At 34.7% G+C, this 22674-nt stretch overlaps 1 protein-coding gene and 1 pseudogene across 8 annotated transcripts in view; one reads left to right on the top strand and one right to left on the bottom strand.

Annotated features, from left to right (window-relative positions):
- Positions 1 to 22674, top strand: part of MKLN1 (muskelin 1) — a 354784-nt gene that overhangs the window by 275135 nt on the left and 56975 nt on the right. For all 8 annotated transcript variants that reach the window (XM_057731366.1, XM_057731371.1, XM_057731369.1 and 5 more), the window contains 2 exons: positions 7671 to 7783; positions 16128 to 16340. In XM_057731366.1, coding sequence (XP_057587349.1) covers positions 7671 to 7783; positions 16128 to 16340 — 326 coding nt within the window. The remainder of the gene's footprint in view (positions 1 to 7670; positions 7784 to 16127; positions 16341 to 22674) is intronic.
- Positions 13655 to 14959, bottom strand: LOC130851092 (transcription factor BTF3-like; annotated as a pseudogene).

Raw genomic sequence — 22674 nt, 5'->3', positions numbered from 1 at the left:
AAAAAAACAAACCAAACTTGATGAGTGGATTGTGTCATGATGTCATTCATTGTAATATGCTAATATTTTTCTGAGGTAAATTTATGTTATTGGTTATATTCTAAAATATTTAAATTTTCTGATAATTCTGTTTGTTCTTTTCTAGTATATAGACTATATTTCCTTGAAGCTGTAGTTCTTGTTACCTTAGGGTCTAGGTAGAAAAATTAAATGTTATATCGACTTTGCTTTTCTTTAAGGTAACAGTTGGTGCTTTCTGAATTTAATTTGGGTATAAGAACAGAATCTGAGATATCTTTGGGATTTTTTTCTCTATAAATTCTATTTCTGTTGTAAAATTATTAATAGCATAATTTACCAAGGTGGTTTCATATACTTTATTTCATCATGTATGTATCTTATAACTGCTGTCATCAGGTTGATTTTAATCATCTTCAAGGATGTATTTCTTGTTAAGTCTTTGAAAGAACATTTCTAGTCCAGTCTTATTGATTTAACAATCAAATGTAGTGGTTGGAGTTTGAGTTTGTGGCAAGTGTGTGTGTGTGTTAGACATGTCTGGATTTCAATCCTGAGTTTACCACTGATTTTTTGTTTGATGTTGAATGAGTTAGTTATAATGATGATAAAAATAGGAATAATAAATTAAGTTGTGAGAGTTAAATGAAATAATGTATTTTATATGTCTTTATATACATTATTTATATAATATGTATTTTTATATGCAACATATTAATAAACAAATATATATTGATTAGCTCTGCAGAGAGAATTTGATACAAATTTAGAGATCTTTCTTCTGTTTTTTTTTTTTGACAGAATCTCACAGTGGAAATACTTTTAAACAATTTAAAATGTTTTGAAAAGCAGTTTAAAACAACCTGAAAAGCAGTGTTGAGGGAAAAAATATCTCACCCATAATTCCACATTTCTGACTAACCAATATTATTTTGGTATATTTGTCTCCTCTTTTGTATATATTGCCCTTATTGATGTTTTAGAAAGGAAAGGATAAATATACTTTTAGAGTTTTAGAAAAATATATTAAAACTCATTTTAAGAGCTTTTTCATTAAGGATTAGGTAGGCTTAGTAGTAGAGTGACTTTCCCCAAGTAGAATTTGAAGAAACTAGAAGTTCTGTCTTTATAAGGTTGGTGCCTAAGTAGTGAAATAAAATTAGCGAAGCCCAGTCCTTGTTTTAAATATGCATTTTGAAGGCTTCCTGAGCAAGGGCTCTTAATCTGTTGAAGTTATATACAAAATTTTGTTTGTATGTACATTTTTCTGGAAGAGAATCTGTGCATTCAGATTATCAAAGAGTAAAGAATATCTTCAGTAGACTAAAACTTTTTTTTTAACCTGAGGAGTAATAATATTTATTGAATACCGACTACATGTAGAGATTGGGATTAGCATTTTTTTAAATTAATTTATTTATTGGCTGTGTTGGGTCTTTTTTGCTGTGTGCGGGCTTTCTTGTTTTTAGTTGCGGTGAGTGGGGGCTACTCTTCGTTGTGGTGCACGGCTCCTCATTGCCGTGGCTTCTCTTGTTGCGGAGCACGGGCTCTAGGCGCATGGGCTTCAGTAGTTGCAGCACATGGACTCAATAGTTGTGGCTCACGGGCTCTAAAGCACAGGCTCAATAGTTGTGGCGCACGGGCTTAGTTGCTCCACGGCATGTGGGATCTTCCTGGAGCAGGGATCGAACCCGTGTCCCCTGCATTGGCAGGCAGATTCTCAACCACTGCGCCACCTAGGAAGCCCCGGGATTAGCATTTTTATATGTTCATATGTTTCATTTACAACTGGAAAGGTAGATATCCTCATTTTACAGAATAGGTGGTGGTGTGTCCAGGGCTGTGGAGCTAGGATTTAAACACAGATCTATAGGACTGTCTGGCTCCAAAGCCCATGTTCTTGCTGCTGTTACTATAGTGGTTCTTAGTTTTCTTATGCTGAAGATACAGTGAAAATCTCAGGTGTGACAGGTGAAAACAGAAAATACAGTAGATAGTGAGAGCTAAATCCTGAGACCTCAGCAAATTTGAAATACATAAATACTAGTAAAACATATAACTTCACTTATAAAATACCATAAAGTGAAATTGAAGAACATAGTTGATTCCTTTACATCCTTATTAAAAGCTGTTACAGATATAAAGAATGAACAATTGCTGACTTAATAATTGCTAACATTTATTAAAGTGCTTATAATGTGCCAGGTATTTCACTAGACTAAGACTTCATAGAGCTCATTTCAGCTTCTTTAAAGTGACTTGTGTTTCAAAGCAGTTATTGCTTCCCGGTATTTCATGTATCTTGTTTTCTTAAATATTAAAAATTTAATAGTCCCTGAATTTTCTTTTCCTTTTTCAGTCTGTAGATATTTTTTTTCATTTTGCTACAGCTCTAAGGCAAGAATGACCATTTTAAAAAGTACATGGTGGCATAAACTTCACTCTTTGATTTTCAAAGCTTTCTTCTAAGTGAATTCTATTATTCTTACCAGAGAAGAATGTAGTATTGTATTGAATGTAGTAGAGAAGGAATATATTATTTTGTCCTACTTGGACGTGTATGTCAATTTTATTGATCATAATTCCTATACCTGGCATTTCTCTGCTTAGGTTCTTCAACTCTGAATTGGGTTTCAACTCTGGGTAAAATGAGGCACATAGAAGAAAAGGCATGTCTGTTTTACTTTAGTGTGGAAGTCTGTCCAGATGAAAACTTAAAATATCCATTGTACCAGGCAATTCTTTGTTCAACCCTCATTGAATTTTAAGAACCTACTGTACCAGCCTTTTTCCCTCTCTCAAGCAGAATGGGTAGTAAGATTTAGGCAAAATCCCAGTGTTTGGTATCTGTAAAAGAAGTTGCTTGTCACTTGAAAGAGCTCTTCTGTGGAAATCTGAACCTCTCTGACTGTTCTGTACCAATTACATGCAAAGTGCTTTCATTTTTTTTTTTTAATGCCACATAATGGTTTTCCTTGATATTCTTTTTTTTTTCCTTGATATTCTTTAAACTATTGTAGAAAGTAGGTAAATATGGGTTTTGGCTTTATTCATGTATTCACATGGCTGTATTTCTGTAGCTACATATGATACAGATCTTTTTCTTTCATAGAGTTATCACAAAGAAATTCTAAAATATAGCCCTAATATAAAGTATATTGTCATAGGCAGAAAATAGTCTTTTAGCAGAGAGGTTATAACCATATGTTGAACTAACACAAAAGATCAGTCTCTAGTTCTGTAATTATAGCTTTATGTAAGAAATATAGCTCTTTTTAAAAAGAGAGACAGATGAATCCAGTTGATAATCTGCTGGGTCTTGAGAGTTCAAGGGAATGGCTAAAAGAAGGTAAGGTTAAAGAGCATATAAAATATCTTTCCCCTTCTAATGTATTCCTTCCTTCAGAAATTCTCATGTCAGTCTAAGGTCCTATTAACTACACTTTCAGAAGGATTAAACTCAAACTAAATGTCCTGACAGGGTTCATTTTTATCTTGAATATAAATTTGTGTTTGTTTTCTTTTTCTTTTTTTGGCTGCGTTGGGTCTTTGTTGCCACGCGTGGGCTTTCTCCAATTGTGGTGGGCGAGGGGTACTCTTCATTGCAGTGTGAGGGCTTCTCAGTGAGGTGTCTTCTCTTGTGGAGCATCGGCTGTAGGCGCACGGGCTTCAGTAGTTGCATTGTGTGGGCTCAGTAGTTGTACCATGTGGGCTCTAAGGCACGCATGCTTCAGTAGTTGTGGCTCTCAGGCTCTAGAGCGCAGGCTCAGTAGTTGTGGTACATGGGCTTAGTTGCTCCGCAGCATGTGAGATCTTCCCAGACCAGGCATCGAACCTGTGTCCCCTGCATTGGCAGCTGGATTCTTAACCACTGCGCCACCCGGGAAGTCCCTAAATTTGTGTTTCATAAAAGTTTTTTTTAACTTCATTTGTTTTTCTCTTGGTGTCTATATTAAACTGGGAATTAAGCTAACCTCTTTTACAACCCTAGTAACCCTCCTCCTACCTCTCTTTTTGACACTTGAATTTTATCTAAGGTAGTGAGTGCATGGTGTATACATTCTATACTTTTTCAAAGTGGAAAAATGGATTTAATTATGAAAATAGTGTGCCATCTTGTGGAGGATTATGCAATTAGCATAGTCTGATTTACCCCTAAGAATCAGAGGAGGAGAACAGATATTGCAGTTGGGCTCATAAAACAAAAAGCCTGCTTCTTTGTGCAAAATGGTGTGAAGACACTGATGAGTTAACACTTCTACCTTATTTTTAGTGTATATAAAATGTATAGATTAGTACTATTTGGTAGTAAGTAGTTGTAGGGGTTATTTAGTACTGATACCAAAAAAGACCTGTACCAAAGACTGTGTTTGCATTTTAGCTTTTGTGGCCTAAGTAATGACAGATTGATTGATTGGTTGGTGATTGATTCATTTAGTCTCCGAGAAAGAAATTGGTTTGATATCTTGAACATTGGCTCTTATTGGTCACTTTATTTCTGATCCTTCTGTTTCCCTGGCTTCTCCTTTTCAGCAAGCCCTATATGCTGCAAGTTCAGATCTGACCATGTCACATCTCTGCTTGAAATCTTCTGTTGCTACTATACTGTCTGTGGAGTCAAGTTCAAAACCTTTATATTGTCATTTAACCCATTTCATGATCTGGCCACTACCTGTCTTTTTAACTTATCTTCTCTCCACTACCTTTTTTATTCTTTTAAAATGAACAGTGCATTTATTCATCACACAGTTTTCACGACTGTGCATGCCTTCTTCAATTCTCATGGTAGCTTTATGAGATAGGTACTCTGTGCCATTTTAGAGCTGAGGAAACCAGTGGTTAAAGAATTTGGTGTTGGTCACACAGCTGTGACGGTAGAGCTGCAATTCCATCCAAGATCTGCCTGACTTTATATTCCTTGTCTTTTTAAACACTTTTTGTGTGTTTTTCTCTGTCTCTGTACCTTTGTTTTACTTTTTACTCTACTTAAGAAGTTCTCTTCTCTTTCCATTATTCTGCCAACAAAGCCACGTTCTGATGCGTAGGTCAAATACCACTGTCACCATGAAATCTTCCTGAGTCCCCTCAATCTAGTATATTCTCTTCCCTTTTTTGAAGCCCCGTGGTGCTTTTTTACCTTTCTTATGGCACTTAGTCTACATTGCATTATGGTGATTTATGTACTTGTTTTATATTCTTCGCTAAATTGTAAGCTCCTTGAGGGTAGGGATGATGTTGTTCGTCTTTATTTTTATTCTCTAAAGTGCCTTGCCGATTCGGATTAGTACTCACAAATATTGACTAAACATTCCTGTGAGTCTGGGAGAAATAGCCTCTGTAGCCTGTGCTCCTTTAAGAAAAAATATAGAGAAAGGGCTGCTGCATGAGGAGGATTTTACTGCCCTAGGGATGTACATGAATTGTTATATAACCTATATGCATGAGTGGACATCCAGTAAACCAAGCTACTGCCATGTTGCAAATAATAGCATTTTCTTTTTTCTACTTTCTTACTTCTCACTACAGTTCTGTCTGATTATTTCTGTAATTTGAAGGTTTTTGATATCCTTTATGCATTAAATAATATTTTTGCTGGTGTTTGTTTCTAGATAATATTTCATTCCTGAATGATTTAACTTTAATGATTAGATGGTTTAATTAAAAATTTGTTACACATTTCATTCAGGTATGTCAGAAGGTCCGGTTTCCATCTGATTCATTCAGTTTTACTATTAAACTTTAACTGGGACCACAAAGCGTTTACGAACAAGAATGACATATTGGATTAATTCCATTGGGATGCTTTCTCTGTGCCAGATTTTATTTTGCTCAGTTATCAATGAGGCTGTTGTGGAAATGCGGGTTTTCTTTGCTGTGAGAATTTATGCGCACAAAGAGACCTGCTTTTCAGAAAGAACATTGAGAACCCAGGGCCCAAGAGGAAGGGTTATTAAAGTTAATGAACCAGGGTAACCTTATCCAGAATGTGCCCAGAAACACTATAAAACAAAAGGTCAATTGCTATTGGTATTTTAGTTATACACCCCCTCCCTCTCCAGGCTTCAGAATTTAATGGTGTTAATTGCCTGTATAGTGAGGCCTTGGCAAATAATTTTTGAGTCAGATGAAAATTCTTGGATTTTTTTTTCCTGCAAAATTCCAGTATCTGGGTGTTACTGTGTGCCATTTGGGAAACAGAATGTTACTTAAAATGATAATGGACTGTTTTATACTTCTAAGGGATGGCAATTTTTTAATAGTTTCCATTATTTCACATTTGTATAGAGCCAAAAGTGTTCTAAGTACTGAGTTAGACATGGGAACAGATACAATAATACTGTTTTTATTGTATCTGTGGTACTTAGTTACTACACAGTATTTTGTGTGTACGTACATGTTTTAAAGGTAGAAATGCTGTTTATGCTTGACAGCTATCAGAATGTTTTCATGTAACTTATGTCTGAAGAACTTTACCACCATACTGAGAGTTTTGTAAATGAAAAAACTAGGACCCAGACAAGTTAAGTGACTTTTACATGATTACCCAGTTAGCACCAGAACTGTTCTAGTGGTCAGTTCTTATCTGGAAGCATTGTTTTGATTTCCCCTAGGTTCTTTCACTTAGAAAATTCACTTAGAGTTTGAAATTATATGAAAATATGACAAAAATCTCTTATGACATCTCTATGAATGGCAAGAATTTTCTTAAGTAGCTTTACAGTATTTCCAGGTGCACTGTGCATTTTAACCTTTTGTGGTGGGATGTAATTTAGATGACAGTCTCTGCATATATAGGCTTCGGGCATGTCAGTTAGAGAGTAGACGGCTTTATAGTTTTCCTGTAATGTATTATTTAACTTAAAAAATGGTAGGCATGTATAAAAAGTAGACATAAGATATTTACAAAGGGGAGAAATATTTGGAGAAAGGAAAGGCACTATTATTTTATACAGAAAGGTGGATGATACAGTGTTATATATAAAGATTTTCACTGTCACTGAGCAAGAAATGTTTTGTCACCTTGTGATAAAGTCCACAGGTATAATAGACATTTCAGAATGACTTAAAAGTTGATTTCTGAGGAGTTAACTTTTACTCACAGCTAGTTTTAACCATTGTTTTTGGTATTATAATAGAAAATAGTTTTAATGTGAAGTTTTTTCAGAAATAGCTAGATATCTGTATGTTATATTTTGTACTGTATATTCCTCTGGATTTCTTTTTCTTTTTTCTTTGTTTTACAATCTGAAGCTGCGTTGTTGAGAAGCTTGGTAAACATAAACTTTTCGTGGCCTAATACAGGAACTCCTAAACTGGCTGCACATCAGGATTCCCCTGGATACTTTAAAAGTACTGACTCTTTATAACCACTGAAGACCTATGGAATCACAATCGTAGGGGGTTCCTCCTAGTTATCTTTATATTTATAAATCTCTCAAAATAGTGGTTTTGCAGCAGCCTTTCCGTATGCTTATGTTTAGGAAATACTAGTATTTATTTTGGAATGTTACCAGTTTAAAAAATCTCATTTTTAAGTTTACTTAGACGTAGCTTCTTAAATGATCTTAGAAGTAATGGCTAGATCTGTGTGCCTATACTTAAAATTTCTCCTTAAGTTTATTTTTTTACACATATTTTTCTAATTTTCACAGAGACTGTTTATTTGTTTGGTGGCTGGGATGGAACACAAGATCTTGCTGACTTCTGGGCATACAGTGTGAAAGAGAACCAATGGACATGTATCTCTAGAGACACTGAGAAAGAGGCAAGTTCTCAGACGTTTCATCCATCTGTATTACCATAGAGGTGTGGTCATACACTTCTTTTTCTGAATGATTTGTATTCTTTTCTAATGTCTATCAGCAGTGTTAGCAGAAGAATTTGTGGTGACAAGTTTGGTTTAAGTATTCTTGCATTCCAGCTTCTATACCTGGTTCTTCAACTACGGGTATATGAACAAATATATTTTATAAAGATAAGTAGAAATGGGTATCTGATATAGTTTAGCATTTAGTCACTTTAGTTAAAATGTAACTGTGTGTAACTATCTTTTTTCTCATGTTCTTGTCACCTCTACTCTTATTTTGAACATTTATTTTTATTTCCTCTGGAAAAATGTGCTTTTGATTCCTCACTGTCTTACTGTTTTGGCCCCTCACTATTTCACTATATTGTCAGTTTTCACAAATGATATATATTTTATTTTTAACTAAAATTGTATGTATGTATTCATGTGTGAGTCTATCAATACATATATACATAAAGGTTTTCCATAGTGAATACATGTCTTGGATTTATGGCTTTGAATTAATTAAGTGCATAATTAATCATACCCTGATATAAAGCACATATTCATACATTATTTTTTTTAATTTTTATAGAATTTTTTATTGTGCTTTTCCATCTAAGCAGTTTCAGATTACAAGGAGAGAAATAAACTAAAACAAAACAGTAGTAACAGTAAATGAAGAGGGGAGGAAAAGACCTAATTCAAAACCACTGATTTTAATCTAGGAAGGCCATTTTTAAAAAATCTGATACTATGTCTTTAATCTTAGGAAATTGGATTCTTCCTTACTTCCTGTGTTCCTTTGTTAATCATTTGGGTAGTTTTTATCTTTTTAAAGAGATTTCTATTTATTATCCCTGTAAAAATGGCCTTTGCCTTTTCAGTATTAAAGTACCATATTCTGAAATGATTGTTTCTGTCCTCAACAAAAGTAAAGACAGATCTTTGAAGAATATCTATCTGATTTCTCTTAAACTATTTTAAATCTGGGTTAATTGTGTCTGTAATTATTCTTGCAGGAAGCCTACAGTTCATCCTGAAATCCTCCCTCTTCTTTGAGTGTATCTAATTAGGGCCTAAGTTCCACTGGTTTTAGCACCCAATATTGTGTTTCAGATGTTTCTTCCTCTCTATTCCTTTTGGCACTAATTCCAACTTTGTGGCTTCCTTCTTGAAAATTTTTGCCTCCATTGTTGATTTCCAGATCTATTCTCTGTTCATTATCACAGTCTCTAAAAAAAAATTTGGCCCTGTGACATCTCTGCTTAAACCCCATGGGTGAGCCTCAGTCCCTGTTTCAGTTATCTATTGCATTCCATATATTACATTATAAGCACCCACAAAACTTTAGTGGCATATAGTAATAAGCATTTGCTTTGTTCACAAGTCTGTAGATTGGCTGGGCTCACTAGTGTTGGGAGTTAGCTGGCTGTCAGCTGGTCTAGGATAGCTTCTGGGACTACTTGGCTCTGTTCTACATAGCCACTCACCTTCCTGTTGGCTAGCATGAGTCTTGTTCTCATGTAGGGGCAGGGCTGCAAGGGGGATGAAGTAGACATGAGCACTCGATTAAATTTGTTATTGTTCCATTTTCCCAGAAGTCATGTGACCAAATCCACAGTTACTGGGTGATGTGTGGTACTATCCAAGGGCATAGTTACAGGGAAATGCGAGTGTTAACAGCAACAACAACAATAAAGAAGCTTATCTACCTTAGTTCCTTTTGCTTAGAGTAAAAACTTCAAATTTCTCATCATGATTTGGTCCCCATCTACTTTTCTGTCCTCATTTTTTGACTTTATGTGCTAGCCATACTTGTAACTGCTAGAATTATTCAACATTCTCACCTGTGTTCTTTGGAATAGTGTTTCCCTGTTTGGAATTAACAGAGGCTGTTCCTCCTGTGCACCCAGCTTTCGCCTAGCGTATGCCTACTTACTCAACTCAGTAATTGGTGATGATCCAGAGGGGTGGGATAGAGAGGGTGGGAAGGAGTCGCAGGAGGGAAGGGATATGGGGATATATGTATAAATACAGCTGATTCACTTTGGTGTACCTCAAAAGCTGGTACAAGAGTGTAAAGCAATTATATTCCAATAAAGAGCTTAAAATAAATTAATAAATAATAAATAAATACAGCTGATTTATTTTGTGATACAGCGGAAGCTGGCACAACAGTGTAAAGCAATTTTACTCCAATAAAGAACTTAAATACACAAAAAAACACAGTTCAGACTTCAGTTCCTCTCTGAAGCCTTTCTTGACTTCCCTAACCAGAATTAGAAGCTTCCTTTCCTGTGACCACTTAACCCTTTATATTCCTTGAGTGGGTTACTGTAATGATTGGTTTACATTTCTCTTTTGCTATGGAGACACTGAATTCCTTAAGGTGTGGATCGTATGCTTACTCTTAGTGAATAAATAGTTTATATAAGTTAAATAAAAAGTTAATGCTGGAGAAAAGCAAAGGAATGACAAATACAAAATTCAGGAAAGTGGCTGCTTTGGCAGGTGAGGGAGATGGATTACAGGGGTCCTCAAAAGTAATATTCTAAGTAATATTTAGAATGCAGTTAATTACTTAAAACTAGTATTGGGAAAATACAGAGATTATTTTGATGAAAACACTTTTTTTCTGTTATTTTGAAGTCAATAGATATAAATAAAGTGGTGATCCAGTATTGGGATTCAGATTTATTATACTTTATTATTACTTTCTTCATTTAAACACCTAAAAACCTTTTATTGATCCATTAGTGAAGTGAATGAGGATATATGGCTCTAATAAAATGCTATCCCTTCCAAAATTGAACAGCTAGAGTTTCATATATTTAATTTTGTTTGCTACACCAGCAAATACAAGTTTTATTGTTTGATGCTACCCCAGCGCATATGTTTTAAAAGTGTGACATACAATTAAAAAGCAAAATTACTACGTATAAAGTAATTAAGCAACAAGGATATATTGTACAGCACAGAGAAATATAACCATTATTTTGTAATAACTTTAAATGGCTTATAATCTATAAAAATATCAAATCACACACACAAAAAACAAAATTAGTTTAATTCACTTGAATTTACTTAGATTAAATAATGTATCTAATAGCACTGTAGAAGTTAGAATAAGATATTCAGCTCTTAGAATAATTATTTTAAATGTGCATGTAGATATGCATGTAAGTTTTTATCCGTTCAAAACAAATTGTACTTTTAATTTTGCATTTTTATAAATCTCTAATATCTAAGCTTAGTGAAAGATAGCTAGATTCTCATATATGCTTTTGCATTTAATCTTTTGCAACATGTTTTATGTGAAATATACGAACAAAATTGGACTTCACATTGATACATTCTTGGAAAGGAAAGTAATATTTTAATAGTAGCCTTTTTTTTTTAAGAACTTTTACTGAGATACAGTTAACATACAATAAACTGCATATCTTTAGTGTACAATTTGGTATTTTTTTTCTTATTAGTAATGTACATATGGCAATCTCAATCTCCCAATTCATTCCCCCCCAGCCCTCCCCGCTTTCCCCACTTGATGTCCATATGCTTGTTCTCTACATCTGTGTCCCTATTTCTGCCTTGCAAACAGGTTGATTTGTACCATTTTTCTATATTCCGCATAAATGTGTTAATATACGATATTTTTTTCCTCTTTCTGACTCACTTCACTCTCTATGACAGTCTCTAGGTCCATCCATGTCTCTGCAAATGTCCCAGTTTCATTGCTTTTTACAGCTGAGTAATATTCCATTGTGTATATGTACCACATCTTCTTTATCCATTCATCTGTTGATGGACATTTAGGTTGCTTCCATTTTAGGTTGCTTCCATGTCCTGGCTATTGTAAATAGTGCTGCAATGAACATTGGAGTGCATGTGTCTTGAATTATGGTGTTCTCTGGGTATATGCCTAGTAGTGGGATTGCTGGGTCATATAGTAACTCTATTTTCAGTTTTGCAAGGAACTTCCATACTGTTCTCCACAGTGGCTGTATCAATTTACATTCCCACCAACAGTGCAAGAGCATTCCCTTATGTCACTTTTCTAAGCCCACTTATTATTTCTAACAGTTTCTATTCTGTTCTATGTTGATTGCTTAGGATGTTTTAAACAAACAGTCCTGTCATGTGTGAATAGAGACAGTTTTAACTTTTCTTTCCACTCTTTTTTTCTGTCTTAACTTTCAGTTTTATTTTTTAATGCCTTATTGCACTGACTTGGACTTCCAGTACAGTGTTAAATAGAAGAGGTAAGGATAGACATCCTTATTTTGTTTCAAATTGTAGCAGGAAAGCATTCTGTTTTTCATCATTAAGTGGGAAATTAGATTTAGGATTTTCATACATTCTTTATCAGATTGAGGAAGTTCATTTCTATTCCTAGTTTGCTGTGAGTTCTTCCTCATGAATATGTGCTGAATTTATCAAGTGCTTGTTCTCCAATATATATATAAGATAGTATATTTTTCCCCTTTATTCTTTTACCTTTTTTTGGGGGGGGGAGGGGCCATGTCTCGTAGCTTGTGAGGTCTTAGTTCCCTGACCGGGGATTGAACTCCAGCCTCAGCAGTGAAAGTGCCAAGTCCTAACCAATGAAACGCCAGGGAAACCGCCTTTATTCTTTTAATGTCGCAAATTACCTTGATTGATTTTCAAATGTAAAATTGATTTTGCATTTCTGGGATAATCCCCCTTTAGTTATGAAATATTCTTTTTTATATATTGCTGTATTTTGTTTGATATTATTTTAAAGACTAGTTTTGTGTCTGTATTTATGAGGTATACTAGCTGCCTATATATTACTTCTCATGTGATTTCAGTGTTATGTTGTCCTCATAAAATATGTAAGTTAGAAATGAATAGAAAAAAGATTTTTTTTAAATGGAGGTCATTTTCTTCCTCCGTTTTCTCAAAAAAATTGTGTAAAATTGATACTGTTTTTTCCTTAAGTATCTGATAAAATTTACCAGTGTAGATATCTGTGGCTGGCATTCTCTTTCTGGAAAGATTTAAAATTATCAATCCAAGTTTTCAATAGATACAATGATTTTCAATAGATACAATGATTTTCAATAGATATAAAGATTTTCTCTTTCATCTTGTGTCAGTTTTAATAAGTTATATTTTTTTCCAAGGAATATATCCATTTTTATCTACATGGTCAAATGTTACTATGTTTTTCATGATAGTTCCTTATTTTCTTTTTAATTTCTAGTGACCCTGTATCGATAGTACTTCTTTCATTTCTGTTACTGACAATTTGTATTTTCTCTGCCTTTTAAAAAATTAGCCTTGCTAGTGGTTTATAATTCTATTAATCTTTTAACAAAAAACTTTACTAATTTTCTTTATTTTTTTGCCTGTTCTCTAGTCTTCTTGGTTTATATTATCTGTATTCCCTTTTTTCTTCTTAGTTTGTAAGTAATTTGCTAATCATTTTAATAGTACTTGTGCTAATTAAGGTGAAGCAAGAAGTTCTCTTATTCTCCTATTAAAACTTCAGATTTCACAGTCTAGGTAGTATGGCATAGATTCATTATATGTTACGTCATATTTGTTTTCAGATTATTTAATTATGGAGGAATTTTTTTTTTTTTTTTACTAGGCAAAGAACTTTATTAACCTTTGTTTCAAACTTTATTTCCAGGCTTCTTCAGCTTAATTAGCTGCAAAGAATGAATTGTATATAAGCAAAAACTGAAAAGAGCTGCAGTGTCCAGATTAGAAATCTAGATTTTTATCAGATCCATAAACAAAATTTAAAAAAACAGTCATAATATAAGATAGCAGCTCCCAGTAACTTCTCTAAGATTTATCTTCAGAAGTTGACTCAGTTCAGTTTGCTTCATTCTTGGAAGCCTCATCAAAATTCTCCACAAGATCTGGAACTTTATCATCAACATCCTCTCCAGTGGCAAGTGGTGCTTTTCCATCCTCAGATTGTTTGGGCAGAGCTTCGGCCAGTCTCCTTAAACTGGTCAGACTGTCTGCGCCAAGCTGGTTTAAGATGCTAGGTAGCATTTCTGTCAGCTGCTTTGTCTCAACATGGCCTGTAATGGTGAACGTGTTTGCTGCCAGAGATGCCTAAACTTTAGGGTTGTTAAAATGGATCACTGTTCCTTGGTTTGTGAACATATTCACCTCTTCATTACCAGAGATATTGTTTACCCCTAACCTCTTTAAGGAGAACTGAAGTTTTTTATTGTCTTCTGTGGCTGTTCTATGAACCACCTTCTTTCTGCAAGCAGTTCCTTTCCTACCAATGTGCATTTATGCCTGCAGTTTGGCAAGTTTCTCCTGATTCATGATAGTTTCTTTCCTTTTTTTTTTTTTTTTTTTTTTTAAATAAATTTTTATGTATGTATGTATGTATTGGCTGCTTTGGTTCTTCATTATTGTGTGCGGGCTTTCTCTGGTTGTAGCAAGCAGGGGCTACTCTTCCTTGCAGTGCATGGGCTTCTCATTGCTGTGGCTTCCCTTGTTGCAGAGCACAGGCTCTAGGCGGGCTTCAGTAGTTGTGGCACGTATGCTTAGTAGTTGTGGCTCACGGACTGTAGAGTGCAGGCTCAGTAATGTGGCGCATGGGCTTAGTTGCTCCGCAGCATGTGGGATCTTCCTGGACCAGGGATTGAACCCGTGTCCCCTGCGTTAGCAGGCAGATTCTTATCCACTGCACCACCAGGGAAGTTCCCCATGATAGTTTCTTTCATCTTGTTGGAGCGGAAATGGGACCGCATGGGGGATTAGGGTTGGTGCTCAGGGGTCTCGGGCAGACCAGCTGAGATTAGGCGCACATACACAAGGACACAAGATGGCAGCTAGAGCAGAAATTCTTTCTTAAAGAAAATTTCTACCTTTTCTGCTAAAGATTTTCCTCGACAAAAATCCTTAAAAATAATGTTTAAAATAGTAATTAGTATGAATACTAAATTGCAGATTCAAATCAACTTAATGTCTGTATTAATAACACTAATGTCAAACTGTTCTTCCTGTCTGATATTTTTATTCCTTCATTTAATCTAAATAATGCTGGATTAATCTTCCTATAATACTGCTTTTTTATGTTATATCCTTCTCTAGAAACCTGTAATAGTTCTTTAATGCTTGCAAGATTACATTCAGTTCTCGTCTGTTAGTCATTCAGAGGCTTTCTATTTCTACCTTTTACTTCAACTCTGTTATTTCCGTGGCAGGAATTCTCCATCTCAGTCATAACCCCACACATTTTATAAGTGTATTTTTGATTTTGTTTCTCTTATCTTCTGGAGAAAATAATCTGGAAGAGTGGAAAGAACACAGTTTTTGGCTTGGTTACACTGGGGTTTAGATTCTCTTAGTTTTGTGACTGTAGACAGATTACTTAGACTCTGTGAAATGGTGGTATTATTTCCTTATGGAGTTGTTACAAGGATAAATGAAATGTATACACACATACATAGTAATAATATAGACAGAATTTAGGAGATATTTGACAAATATTAGTTCTTTTTCCTTTTTCCTCTTTCAACTAATCCAGTCCTACCCAATTGAAGTTCCTTTTCTTTTTTCATGAATTTTTTTTTTTGGCTTATACTACAATTTTTTTTAACCTTTTATTCTGTCCTGTGATACAAGTGATCGCAACTAATTAATTTTTGTTGATTATATACTATTCTTCATTTTATTCCCTAGTTGTTTAATGTAACTGAGTCATTTATTTTGTCAGGAGAGTCAGTTTTATATAATGTAAAGGGTGGATGAAGAAGTCAAAGACTTGGATTCTCATTCTGCTTTTGTGACTAGCTTACTAGCTTTCAGGAGGGTATCATTCCTCTTTGGGCTTATATCGCCTCATCTTTAAAAACAGATCGTTAAACCACACATTTTATTAAGGTTCCTACGAATTATGAAATTCTAAATATTCTTGTAGTGCCTGTTTTATGCTAGGTTCTGGTGAAGTGTACAAAAATATTTTGAAAACCCAAATGTGTCTTTAAGTAGATTGACATGTACAAAAGAATTAAGCTCTATACACAAATGACTAAAATGTAATGGAGTATACAGTAGAAGCCATATAAATGTTATAAACACAGTGCCACAGAATAGAGAATCTCATCTTTCATTTCTAAGGTAAGATTTGTGCCTCCTACTGCTTCTTTTATCTTCCTCTAGAGATTTAAGCCTAGTATTGAACATATATTAGTTGGACTTGATATAAGTTTCTGAGCAAACCTTTTTGTGAAAGCTATCAAAAAAAGGACATATAATTTTGTTTTCTGTTATTTATTCTTTGAATTTTTTTCTTTTTTTCTTTTTTTGCTATCCACAGAATGGTCCTAGTGCTAGATCATGTCATAAAATGTGCATTGACATTCAACGAAGGCAAATCTACACACTGGGGCGTTATTTGGATTCCTCTGTGAGGAACAGCAAATCTCTGAAAAGTGATTTCTATCGTTATGACATTGACACAAACACATGGATGTTACTCAGTGAGGATACTGCTGCTGATGGAGGACCGAAACTGGTGTTTGATCATCAGGTTTGGTGCACAGATAACTATATGGTGGAACTAATTAGTGCTCAGTGACTCTTGCTCTTAGAGTTTATTTCACATGTTATGCTGAGTTTTTTATTAGTGATTTCTACTATAAATACCTATCTATGATAGATAAAAAAAGATATTGTTTCAGTAGTATAAAGTTATTCCTTCAACATTTTTTCTCTTGTTTAGTGCAGAATAAAATACTAAGTTCTCAGAACACAATTGTTAATTTATAAAAACTGTGTAGAGAGTAGGTGGAGCAATACACATTAGAAAAAAAGCAAATTTTTATGATATTCATAAATCATAACAATAACAACTTGCCCTTTTAAAACTTTTTATTCTACATTCCTGGAAAATTTTAAATTACTTTATAATGAATTCAAGAATTTGAAATGTAGAGTTTTTCTTCCCGTGTGAGTGAAATATATTTACTTTTATATATAATCACAAACTCAGTATAAAACAGATAAGAATTTGGCATATACTAGATGAAGTTTAAGTTCAGCACCAATGGAAGTCATATAATGGTATTGTAGACAAGAAGACTACTTATAGCAATCTTGTAAACCATTTAAATATTAATATGTGTGTAGTGCTTATCATCATCCCTATTATCAGTTATGTGTCTTTGAATACTTATTTTGTATCAGTTCAGTATAGGTCAGTACTACCTCAAACAAAATAGTAACCACCTTTGATTCCATAGCCAGTTTTGCTTGGCTCAACCCACTGTCCAAAGATTTTTGGAGTATGGGGAAGAGGACAACTTAAAAAATCTGTAACACTGTATATGAACAAAGCATTATGTAGTACTCAAGAAATGGGGGGGGGGGATGCAAGAATTTATGACAGAATCTAGCTTATGCCTAATATCTAGGCATTAAAACCCAAGTCTTTATTTATTGTTTCTTTACCAATTTTTGTTAATCTTTACTTTAAAACTTCTCTCCTGGCACATTTATATTAATGAATAGTTTTTATAAGAGAATTGGTAAGGAAAAGAGGCGTGGCTTATATGCCTATTGAGTATGTGGTGGGTGGAAAATCAAAAACATTAGTCTTCAGTGTATTCCCTAGATTGAATTTGGAACTTGTGCTGGCTGTACCTAACTGAGCTCTGTAAAGCTTTGCACTTCCCTGCTGACATCCTCAGTGTTGTTCATGTGGAAAATAACTCCAAAAAAGTTAGACTTGTTCTGATCTTTTAGAAACAGAACATCATCAGCTGTTAGGGAAACAGTTTATTTTCTTGCTTCCAAGTGGTTACAAATTTCTTTTCCAAAACAGGCTTAAGTTTTTACAGGTTGAAAAAAAGAATAACTTGGGGGTAGTCTTGAGTATAGCGCATATGTTGTCCTTGTGTGGGGCCTTTGTTTTTCTTGACTTTGGTAGAATATAATGTTCCCTGAAGCCTAGGTTCTGTTAAATAATGTTTGGTTTTCAATTCATTAGATGTTATTAACAGAACACTAGGGGTGAAGGAGCCAGGGTTTCAGTGCTAATTCAGCCAACAGCTACTTCTGTGACCTTGAACAATGAACACAGTGTATAAGCCTCCATTTGCTGTTATGTTTCATGCAAATAAAGTTATAAGTTGGAACTTACTCCAAAAATTACTTGGAGTTGTTTGTGACACTGTAAGATTTGACACTTAACATTCAAATTTGAGAGGAACATGAGAAAGGTAGGTGCCTAAAGATATGTTTAAAAGTTACTTTGCCATTTTGAATTTTAACATATTAAAAAAATTAAAATTCAAAGACTTTTGGGTTTCCTAATGGCATAGTGGCAGCTTAGTTCTGAAGCTTTCCACATTGTTGCTTTGTGCGATTCTTCAGGAACAGTGAGAACCAAACAAAACAGATTTTAAAAAAGTCACATATTCAGCAAAACCAGAAGCCAAAGAAAACCCACAACTCCCAATTTCTTGTAAGTTTAGCCAAAAACAATTGGAATACCCAGAACCTATATTGAAGCTTACAACAGTATAATGAGGAGAACTGAGAATGTAGAGGAAACCTAGCAGAGGCACACCATAATGGAAGTGTCATAAGCAGAGCAGAAATTGAACTCAGTGCAGCCACTGGGGGAGTCAGTTAAATAACTTGTGGGAAGTGCCCTGCAAGGCCCATAAGTGGTGAATATCAGAAAGTACCATCTTCCAAAGTAAGGGAAACACCATGACAAGTGGGGACAGTGGCTCCTTACTCATGTCTATTGAAGGAACTTAGGGAGCTCAAGGATCGAGATAGAAGCCACCTAAACCAGATGAGGTTCATAGTTAGAGAAGACATGGCTTCACAGAAGCACCGTATTTTGAAGAAGCCATTCAGTTCAGTAGCAGTAGAGGAGGAAGTCCTTGAGCAAGAATGTCACACTTCCATAGGAACTGTGTGTTATCTGGTCCAGGGAAATTCAGCTCATCTAAATATGAGAAACTAAAAAGCAGTAAACATCAAATCTTTAGAGAAGTACTCTAAAGAAAAACAATAAAAGGAAGAAGAATAGCAAAAACTTTCTTTCATGCAACAGCAGATGAAAATTATATTCCAGTATTCTAACGTGAATTAAATGACTTAATGAAACTTGAAACTCTGAAGAAAACTACAAGGCATACATTCAGGAATGCAGATGAGATGGCCAAATAATTGGAGCAGATGAAATTGGACCTGGTAAATCTCAGAAAAGAAATTGAAGAAAAATACAGTAACACTTCAAAAACTGAAGACTAGTTTACAAGGAGCATAAAGAAGAATAGGTAAGGGTCATAAGAAATTTAAAAAAGCAGATAAAGAAAGCGAATATAGATATAAGGGCCAGCCAGAAAATTATAGAGAAGACAGGCAAAAGAGAGCCAATAGACACATATTTAGAGACATTAAAGAAAACCAAAACAATGGAACATAAGAAATATTTATACATAAAATTCAAGAAGGCTTTCGTCAAGAAGGAAGCCTATTCCACATAGCCACATAGTATAAAGGACCTTATGTATTCAGGGAAAATTGATCTGGGCATTCAACTCTAAGATATATATTAGTGACATTGAATTTCAAAGATAAAGAGGCCATTTTGGAAGCAACTAGATGAAATGATCCAGAAGTAAAATGAGACTGGTATTAGATTTCTCTGTGGCTGCATTCAGTGCCAAGAGACAGTAGAGCAGTATCTAGAAGGTATTCAAAGAAAAGACAGTATGAGCCAAGGATTTTGTATCTAGCCAAACTGTCCTTCAAATATAAACACATTTTGAGGAAATTACTAGAAAATGAAATATGAGCTAATCAAGAAATGACAGGAGAAACTTCAGTCACAGGATTGGAAGTCTCAGCTCGTTGGCATTCTCCCTGGGTCACTGTGGTTCATTGGCAGGTTGAACATATACTTTTACTGTCCTCCTGCCCAACATCCTATGAAATGACAAGAGAATACATTAGTAATAGTGTAGAGAAACAAGAAAGAATGCCCTTAGAGAACTTAAAATATTTGAGGGAATTCTTGTAAGATAGAAAGCAGGTAGGGTCAGATCCAACCAGAAGAAACCACAACCTAGAAGATAGCAGCAACTTGAGTCTCAAAGTTTGTAGTTGGGGCAAACAGTAGATGATCAGTTGAAGATGAAACAGCAAGACATTTTCCAGTTTGAATAGCACTGAACTGTGATGATTATTAGTAGGTCAAGTGTTCGGTGTGGACATTGGAGCTGGACAGATAGAGCAACACTCTTAAGGGGCACTAGAGAGCTACTGCAGAACCCTTCACAGCATAATGTCTCATCTCACCCTACCCGATGCTTTGAGGTAGGCTACTTGTATATGCAACAGACAGATGAATAGGGATTCTCAGATACAAAGAAAACTAAAACAATAACTCCCAAATCCAAATATTTGAAGATAATACTATGAGATATGAGGTACTAAACTCAACAAATTAAGAATTAACAGTTTGTAGTGTAAATTGAAGAAGTCTTTAAGTGATTTCTTAGAGCAGTTCAGGCTATTGCATCCATGAAAAGGAAAATTATAAACTAAAGATTTGACAGCAAAATAAAAATCTCAGTAAATAGATTAAAAAGCAGTGTGGTTAGCTCTAAATGGTTACTAAATTAGTGAGCTGAAATTATGAGAGAAAAGTTAAACAGAGAAAAGGACCTGAAGTTCCAATATCCATCTAATAGCCTAATAGGAGTTCTAAAAAAGAGAATGGAGGCCAAAATAAAAACAAAAACACCCACTTAAGGTAAAAATGAAGAAAACTCTCAGAGTTGAAGAAAGATAGTTTTCAGAATGAAAAAAATTCCAAGTGCAGATCAGGATGAATGAAAAAAGAATAACCCTACCTAGACAACTTCTTGAATGAAATTTCAGAACCAGGGAAGAAGAGAAGATGGTAAAAGCTACAGAGAAAACTGGTTACCTTTGTAGATAAGCAAGGATCAGATTAACATGAGGCATTTTTGGAGGTTGGTGGGAGGTAGGATAGTGAGTTGGACAACACTATTTAGAAAGCTTTATAACTCGATGGGGGGGGGAGTCAGGGAAGGGAGGGAATACGGGGATATGTGTATAAAAACAGATGATTGAACTTGGTGTACCCCCCCAAAAAAAATAAAAAAATAAAATAAGTAAATAAATAAATAGAAAGCTTTATAGCAATATCTTCAAATTCTGTGAGGAGGAAATTATTTTGAACCCAATGTAACCCTAGCCAATCTTGTATTCATGTGATAAAGTAAAATAGAAAGACACTTTCAAATTAAAAAACAGTTGAGGATAGGAGTGTGGAATAAGTGGCTGTCCATTATTTATTTGATTTTAGAAGTTAAATATCTAATCTGACAGAGTAGACTTAAAAGATTTCTTGGAGATTTCAGGGAAAAGATACTATGATTGCACAGAGTTTAATAAGCCATTGGATTTTCAAAACATTTTTCAGAGATTAAAAATTAAAAGAAGTATTTCCCTGGTGGCACAGTGGTTAAGAACCCACCTGCCAATGCAGGGGACACATGTTCAAGCCCTGGTCCAGGAAGATCCCACATGCCTCAGAGCAACTAAGCCCATGAGCCACAACTACTGAGCTCATGCACCACAACTACTGAAGCCCACACGCCTAGAGTCCGTGCTCTGCAATAAGAGAAGCCACCACACTGAGAATTCCGCACACCACAACGAAGAGTAGCTTCTGCTCATCACATCTAGAGATAGCCCGCGCACAGCAATGAAGACCCAATGCAACCAAAAATTATAATAAAAAATTTTAAAAATAAAAATAAAGAATTAAAAAAATTAAAAGGAAACAATAAACTGATAAACAACATAAAGTTTCCTAGTGATTAAAAGTTGTTATTTGATAATTGACCCTCATTGAGGACTACGTATCTTATCCAGGGAAGAACCAAGCTGAAGGAATAAAATTGTTTCTGTTTTGTGTACTGTTTGTTCTGAGATATGGGAAAGAATTATCAAGCTACTAGAGTACCTGGCTCCTTTTTTGAGTTGGTTTGGTCTGCTGTGCAAGAAAGAGCTACCAAAATAAAGATGTTTATGCCTCTCCCTTGATAACGAATGAGAACAGCAATGTCAAAATGAAATTTATCCCCAAAAGGAAAGAGAAACTCCCTTTGTAGCCATATGAAGTTGAACCTTGGGGCTAGACAGCAGAGACTGAACAAAATTAGTATGAATGTGGGAACTTAGGAAATGTAAATAGGCTCACATTGTGTGTGTCCCTCAGCAGTGTATGAATTGCTTTTCATGATATAATCATTTAAGATTAAAGGGTACATCGCTTTTCTTTTGAGTGCCAGGGACATGAAATCTTTGACATCTCACTTTTGCAACCATGTTCCCCAAGATTTCACCCTCAGGGGATTGTAGATTTTCATCTTAATTTATGGAAGTCTGCCAGAAACCTGGGAAATGGCAAGTGAGTGAATCTTTTTAGTGATAGGTAAAGATTAGGAGGCACTAGAATCCTTTCTTTTTAATATTTAATATTAAATATTAATTTTAAAATAAGCTTTACAATTATTTAAAGTTTTTATTAAAAACAATACAAAAGATACATAGCAGAAGTAATTTGATAGGAGGAAAGAATCAAACATATAGTATTTGTGCTTTAGCAACAAAAAAAGTAGGTGTTTTACGTACACAATTTATTCTTTACACATAAATGCTGCTTGTATTCAGCACCTGATTATGGACTTGGACTTACGTATATTTGAAATAGAATTTGTTTCTTATTTATTGTCTTGTGACAAATGGCTGTTTTCTCAGAGATGTTTTTGTAAAAATAATCTTGAGTTGAAACAGTGGAAGAATCAAGG

Source organism: Hippopotamus amphibius, chromosome 4 (assembly GCF_030028045.1).
Source record: "Hippopotamus amphibius kiboko isolate mHipAmp2 chromosome 4, mHipAmp2.hap2, whole genome shotgun sequence".
Lineage (NCBI taxonomy): Eukaryota > Metazoa > Chordata > Mammalia > Artiodactyla > Hippopotamidae > Hippopotamus > Hippopotamus amphibius.
Note: the sequence above shows the minus strand (reverse complement) of the source record. Positions and strands in the feature narration are given on the sequence as shown.